Here is a 7,177-nt window from a genome sequence, read left to right as displayed (position 1 = left end):
ATATAATATTTTTAACAAATACATTTTATATACTATTTGTAAAATATTTTATTTTGTGAATATAAAAATTATTTTTACATTATAATAAAATTAAATTTAATTATATAAATTAAAATTAAAATTTGATTATATTCTGTTCTTGTATTTATTTTTTTAACTTGTCAAACACTATAAATTATAATTAATTTCGATCTCTCAAAAACTTTTGCTCAACTAAAACATCCAGACCAAATGTAATTACCATCCATAAATATTGAAAATGAATGAACACTTCTTCAAAAGAATTAATAATAGATCAACAAGTAATGAATTAGATCTTAAGTTCTCATTTTGCAAAAAAAAAAAAAAAAGAGGTTATTTTATTATCTTTTCTAAAAGTCACTTATTTAGAAAAAGAAAGAATAAATTTTATGTAATAAACTTTAAAAGAATCATAGTTCTTGTATGTTATGCTTTTTTTTCTCAGAAGAAAAAATTACTTACAGACGTGCATGGTTTGTACTTCTAAAATATTAAACTTGAAAAGAAAAAAAAACACACACACACACACCTAGTAACAAAACTATACACCCTTACTTTTGCCAACTAATCCTCCATTAACATTTACCTACAAAAATTATTAACCCATCTATAATATACAAAGAATAAATAGAGCCCAAAATCTGCTGCAAAAACTTTTAACTCTGAATTGGGCGCTTCCCATGCCGATCTGATTTCAAGGAGCTTGCAAGAGCTGATGTCGAAGCAGATGCAGAAGCAGTATAAGTATTAAATGATGATTCAGATGAATGGGAATCCGAAACACCCGATGTTCCGGCAGTGGATGAGAACCCAGGAGCCCTGTGGGATCTTCGGTGTCGAGCACCCGGAACTCCGGGTCTTGTTGGCTCTTCTAGACTGCCAGGTCTCTTTGACAGCAAAATAACTACACGGCGCATGTCAGGTCGTAATTGCGGATCGCCTTGCGTGCACAGTAACCCTATCTGGATGCACATAGCTACTTGTTCAGGGACTGCTGATGAGGCTAAGACAGGGTCCATGAACTCCAAGCTTTTACCTTTCTTGTAAAGCTTATATGCCTGCGATCACAAGAACCCAGAGATGCCAGTTACTAATCCATTCTCTCTAAACTTTGACTTTGACTTTTCATTTTCATAGAGTTAATGTTTGAATCTTCTTGGCAATTAAAGCTTGTCTTTATGTTTATTGGTTTGAACAAGATGGATGATGATTCCTATTTCAAACATGAGGTGGGGTCTTTATATACCTAACTTAAAATGAGTCATGAAGATGACGTAAAGGTTAAATAGGCACAATCCGGTTTCCACTAGGAGATCCTTAAAAGTCCACATGACAGCAGACATACACGTTGCAAATGACCAAATGAGAGATTGGGAAAAGACAACTCTAGTGCACATGTGATCTTACAAGACACAAACACACAAGAATAGACAACCATGAACATTAAAAAGCTCTCATTTGAAAGAATGATCTGATCGTAATATTTTTCTTACCCATTCAAGCAGACTATGAGCATCCACATCTAAGTTGAAGGATGAGTTTCTCTGGCCACTTATCAGCTCCAGAACCACAACCCCAAAGCTGAACACATCTGCCTTCACTGAAAGACGTCCGTTCATCACATACTCCGGTGCCATATATCCACTGTTACAAAAATTTCATAGATAAAACTCTGTTAAAACAAAACTCTGGGACAAAGGGACAGGCATCATGAAATTCCCGCAATAACTTGTCATATTATTGATTAAAGAGGATGCTAGATAACATACTTTGTGCCAGCTACACGGGTGTTGACATGTGTTTGATCCTCGGGGAAGAGGCGAGCCATGCCAAAATCAGCAATTTTGGGGACCCATTTATCATCAAGTAATATGTTACCTGCTTTGATATCCCGGTGAATGATGCGATTGTGCGAGTCTTCATGAAGGTAGAGCAAACCCCGTGCAACACCTGAAATTATTTCATACCTCCGCTTCCAATCAAGCTCTGTTTTTCTATTTGATTCTGCATGAAAAAGATCACCATAAAAGCCAATTGATTAATTCTATTTCCAATCATGAAAAATCGATGAAACATCTATCCTGTTATTTGTTTATGATCTTTTATTACAATTAACTTAGTTGTTAAAAACTGGTTCCACCAAGAGCCCCCTAGTTTGTGCTATAATTGGCCATCAGATTACCGTGAGTATTAATCCAAATTCATATTATACAGTCGGTCAAATCTAATGAAACAGCTTCGGAGGAAATTAACAAAACCCATTTTAGATTTTAGATAGAATGAAAAATTCTACAAATCTTGGTAGGCATTTATTTGTCTACACTAAGTGCATAACATCTGGAGGTTAGAAACCAACACCGCGAAATCAAGATTTGTACTTTGAGGTTAGAGATACAATAGACTGTGCTAGAAATAAATAAATTTATATATATGAAATAATAAAACAATAATAGATCAAGCATATGTGCTGAAAAAAGAGAGGTGGGGAAATTAAAGCAGCACCTCAAGGTTAAATCCTTGATGAAATCCACCCACATTTTTTTTCAAATAACTTCACAGGACCTCTTACAAATCAGCCTACTATTCCTTCTCATCATCTTTCCGCTAATATACGAATGGCGTTTTTCCCGACATGGATCCTTTTACTAGTTAACGATAAATAATGTGATAATTATTTGTCAGTTTCAACCACAAAATCTTGAAATTAAGTTTCATGTAAGAGAGTCTAGAACTAGAAGAAGTATCTTTGATCTCAATATCTAAGATCATATATAAATGCTTTTGCATGTCCATAATGGGTTTGAATTTCAATTACAGTGGACTTAACAATTACAATCAGGCGCAGTCTATATGTTACGAATAAGTTAAAATTTCAGACTCCAACTTAGAGGTCTCAAATTCAAGTACAAAAATGGGAGGGGTGGTTTTAATGGCATGGGAGAGGATTGACTCATAGTGGTGTAGCCCAAGATCTTAATCTTTAAAGACAAAGGAATCACTCAATTATATACTCTTTCTGGTCATTATAATCTGCCATGAAGCATAGTGTGCAAATGGTAGAAGCAAAGAAGTTAGTGCAACTTACTGAAAAGAAGCTTGTCTAGACTCTCATTAGTGACGTACTCATATACCAAAAGCTTTTCTGCTCCATGTACACAGTAACCTAGAAGATTCACAACATTGCGATGCTGAACACGAGCTAGCAACCTAGCCTCATTCTCAAACTCCTTTTTACCCTGTCTTGAGCTATGAGATAGCTTCTTCACTGCAACTTCTCTTCCATCATCTAGTTTCCCCTATAAATTAAGGAAAAGTCTTTAAGTTAGAGAAATTCCTTACTGTCTAGGTTGATGAACAAGAGAAATCATCATTTTGAAACCAGAAAACAAGAGCAACATGATTGTAAAGCTTGCTGAAAGATCTGATAACTAGAAAACCAAGGCAGGCTTATTGAATCGACTGAACTAACAAAAACATTCTAGTTTCTAGTGCAACATCAATTAATAAATTGATATGCTTTGCCTCTTTTTCTTAGCATCTAAAGGGGGAAACGGCTAAATGGTTTGACAGGGTTAAGAGGACAGATGGTTCGATTTTGATCAAAGCTAATAGTCAGAGATGGGATCCTAAAGTAGTCTTGGCCTTTTAGGACAAGGCATTTTCATTATTTTCTGTTCATTATATTGTTCAGCTGCGAAAGTTGAAACTTCGAATACCTAGGAAAGTAGAATCTTTCTTTTTCCTTCAAAAAGAATCTGCAGCAATCCTTTGTGTCATATCAATTACATTTTTTATGGAAACAAAAGAACCAGTCAATGAATCTAAAGATCAATAAAGTTCAAATTTCTAGGCAACCAAACAAGAGTTTGAGCAGGACGATCTTACCCTGTAGACAGGTCCAAAACCTCCTTCACCCAGCTTCTGATGTGGGTGGAAATCTTTGGTAGCAGCAACTAAAATCTCGAAAGGGAAATGCTTTTGCTCTTGTTGAGCTATTTTCTCCAAGTCATCTCTACTCCGCCTGTCTGAACAAAGACCACCGAAAAAAAATTCATCAAAACATGTAGAAAAGCATCAAATTATTTTTCTTTCTTCTAAACTTTTCCGCATAAAAAATGGGTTTTTCATTTTACCTTTGCTTGAGATAAAAGGTTTGATTAGATTTAGAAAGAAATCCTTGGATTTGGTCATGGAAAGTCAGAAACCTGGTATAAACTAAATCATGAAATGAAAGAACTTTCTGAACTGAAATAGAAATAAAAAAGAAGAAAGAAATTCTAGGGAAAGATTGGAGCTTGAACAATTGGGAGAGAAAGAGGAAGGTAGAAGATTAGCTTGGGAACTTGAATGTTAAATTTGGCGTACTATATTTACTTGCTTTTGTTGAAGGTGGAAACAGAGAAATGTATACGGAAACGTAACGTGTTGACTAGCTGGTTGACACTTGACTATTTCTCTCCTCTTTCTTCTGTATTCAATTCATCTGCCCTTTTTTTACCTTCTTCTATAAGCTTTGCTTTCATTTGTAATTTGCAACTACTACAAAATCAATCACAATATACCTGCCGCTATTGTTCCCGCCGGTTACATCATTTCCCCCCATTTTTTAAAGATGAGAAAACGAGTCTTTCCCCAAATTTAATTTGCTTCCCCTGAGATTAAACACTTAGGTTATATAAATTTGTTCGGAATGGATTTCTGTTTCTTTCCTTTTGGTGAGTCAACTCGTTCTCTATCATCTTCTTCGATCTCCAATTACTATTCAGCGGCCCGTCCGAGTCGCTGCACTGTTCTTGCATGAATTATTTACTGTCATTATTATTATTATTATTATTATTTGATCAATACTGTTATTATTTTTTTATAAAAAAAAATCACCGTAAAGTCAACCTCATTTTATTGCATCATTACTGACAATCTTATAGATTTCTACAGGATAATCCATACTATCATTTTTTGTTGAGGAATACTATCATTATTTTTATTTGAAAGATTGAGGTCGGTTTTTACATGAATAAAAAATAATAATTACAGAAACAGGGCATGTAGTAATTTATTTATCTAAATTTAAGTGAATACTATTAGCCTTAAAAGTAACTCATTATTATTCAATTTCAAGTGAAAAATATATATAATTTTAAGTGGTGCTACCAGCAACACAAAAAAAAAAAAAACGTTTTTTTGTGTATTTCTACAATATTTATTCGATATTTAAAAAGAAATTTGTATTTATTTTTTCTGTTGTTTAATAATATGATGGCACCACTTAAAATAAATAGTTTTGTTTCACCTAATATGATTGGGTGATGATAATTGCTTTGAGGGTGATCCTAAATTTATTAGAAAAAACATATAATTTATATAAATAATTTAAAATTTTTACTATTTTTGTAATTTTTTTATTATCTATATAAAGAATTCACCATTCTTATATTCAAACAAGACTCAAAGAATATATTATGGGTGAAAACTAATTAAAATAAAATCAAACAAGACTCGTATAAGATGAACATCTAAATAAATATCAAAATAAATATCAGCAGTGAATTCCCATTGAATTTGAAATTTCAAAATTTGGAATTGGAAAGTGAATTTTTTCAATTCATATAGATTTTGGATATTTTTAATAGACGGTGAAATTACCTCTGATATAATTAAGAATAATTTAGTAATGAAGATTTAATGGCGAAATAAGTGTTTAAATACAAATATTGTGTGTGAGGTGAATTGTAACAAGAATACAAATAAATTATTAAAAATATTTGATTAAAATTTTAATAAGAATAAATTTACAGATAAATATTAAAATTATATATGAATTTTGATTTAATTTATAATATTATACATAAGTTTTGATTAGATTCAATCCTCCTAAATCATTGACACCATTATCGATGTAATGCCATTTTATTGTTATATATTGCCTACACAAATATTTTTATTTTAATATAATGGTTAGAATTACTCAAAATTCTTCCTCATCTATAACAAAGAGAATAAATTACACTTCAATATGCTCGAACCCATGTCCTTTTGCACCAACAACAATGTTGATGCCAACCGAACTAAAACTCAATCAACACACAAATAATTGTTTTTATTCAATATAAAAATAAATGTTAGGGATAAACTCGTGTAAACAATGAACAAGAAAAATAACGAAGAAATTGAAAAAATCAGACATAAATATTTTACGTGGAAAAATCCCTCTTAAGAAGATAAAAAACTATAGGCAAAGATAATTTCACTAAAGTGTCTATTTATAGGCTAAATTTCGTGTACAAATTTGACTAAAACATCCCTAGAATAATCAGAGTTTAACCAAGAAAAGAAAACCGAGAAGCTTTGGGAACACGTCGTCACGTTGTGACGTGGTTGCTGCCTTGTCCCGCCTTTTATTGCGTTGTTGAGACGTGGCGAATCTTCTTGTTGTGACGTGAACTCTGTTTCGGCAAAAAATGTGAGGCACACTCCACAATAATTTATTTATTAGACTATGTATAATTGAATCAAAATTAAAAATTTACGTGTATAATTACACCAAATTAAAGTTAAAAATATCAAATTACACATTAAATAAAGTTGATGTATAATTTTGAATTTTATAATCAAACTTATAACATATTTGAAATTTAATATATAAATAAAAATATTAAAATATTGATATCTTATTATTGTATGTTTTAATTAATTAATATAAGTTTAGTAAATGAAGAAAATTAAAACCATTAAATTAAAATAATAAAAAATAAATTAGATGATTTAAAAGCTTTGAAGTTAAGTGATTAGGAGAATAGAATAAAATAATATGAGATGACAGTTGACACTAAAGGATTGAAATGAGATGACAGTTTTAAAAATAAAAGAAAATATTTATTTTTAATAGGGTTTTAAGGAATGTAAGCAATTGTACATCATTAAATCTTGAAATTTTCCAATAACAATTGCTGAAACATTCAAATGGGTGATTGAATTGCTAAGCAAAGCAATTTTCATCTTATGGAGAAAATTTTGCTTTATCTCAACAATATTATAGTAATTCATAGCTTTGTTTATTAAAAATTAATGAATCGCATAATTTAGAACTTTTAATGCTTTATTAACCATATTTAAAATTTGACTTATATTTATACTAAACACATAAATAAGTGAAATG

At 31.3% G+C, this 7,177-nt stretch overlaps 1 protein-coding gene across 3 annotated transcripts; it reads right to left on the bottom strand.

Moving 5' to 3' along the window:
- Positions 1-382: 382 nt before the first annotated feature.
- Positions 383-4,927, bottom strand: LOC108454898 (cysteine-rich receptor-like protein kinase 43). Of its 3 annotated transcripts, none has more exons than XM_017753513.2 (7): positions 4,387-4,927; positions 4,155-4,226; positions 3,907-4,046; positions 3,107-3,317; positions 1,791-2,025; positions 1,515-1,665; positions 383-1,079 (listed from the first exon to the last, which is right to left on the bottom strand). In XM_017753513.2, the coding sequence occupies exons 2-7, from the start codon at positions 4,210-4,212 to the stop codon at positions 678-680; spliced, it is 1,197 nt and encodes a 398-aa protein (XP_017609002.1). In that variant the 5' UTR covers positions 4,213-4,226; positions 4,387-4,927; the 3' UTR covers positions 383-677. The 3 variants fall into 3 exon arrangements, with proteins under 3 accessions (XP_017609002.1, XP_017609003.1, XP_052880998.1); XM_017753514.2 differs by having other exon boundaries at positions 4,396-4,927; XM_053025038.1 differs by having other exon boundaries at positions 4,400-4,927.
- Positions 4,928-7,177: the final 2,250 nt, after the last annotated feature.

This window comes from Gossypium arboreum, chromosome 2, assembly GCF_025698485.1.
Source record: "Gossypium arboreum isolate Shixiya-1 chromosome 2, ASM2569848v2, whole genome shotgun sequence".
Taxonomy (NCBI): Eukaryota; Viridiplantae; Streptophyta; class Magnoliopsida; order Malvales; family Malvaceae; genus Gossypium; species Gossypium arboreum.
The sequence above is the reverse complement of the archived record's forward strand: the minus strand, read 5'-3'. Positions and strand labels throughout refer to the sequence as shown.

Bases quoted from the DNA above. Each gene is read 5' to 3' on its own strand.
- LOC108454898 (XM_017753513.2), bottom strand. From the start codon at position 4,212: ATGACCAAATCCAAGGATTTCTTTCTAAATCTAATCAAACCTTTTATC. The intron at 3,318-3,906 runs GTAAGATCGTCC...CTTAATTTATAG, and splicing joins GTTTTGGACCTGTCTACAGG to GGGAAACTAGATGATGGAAG. The intron at 2,026-3,106 runs GTAAGTTGCACT...TTTTTCATGCAG, and splicing joins TCTAGACAAGCTTCTTTTCA to AATCAAATAGAAAAACAGAG.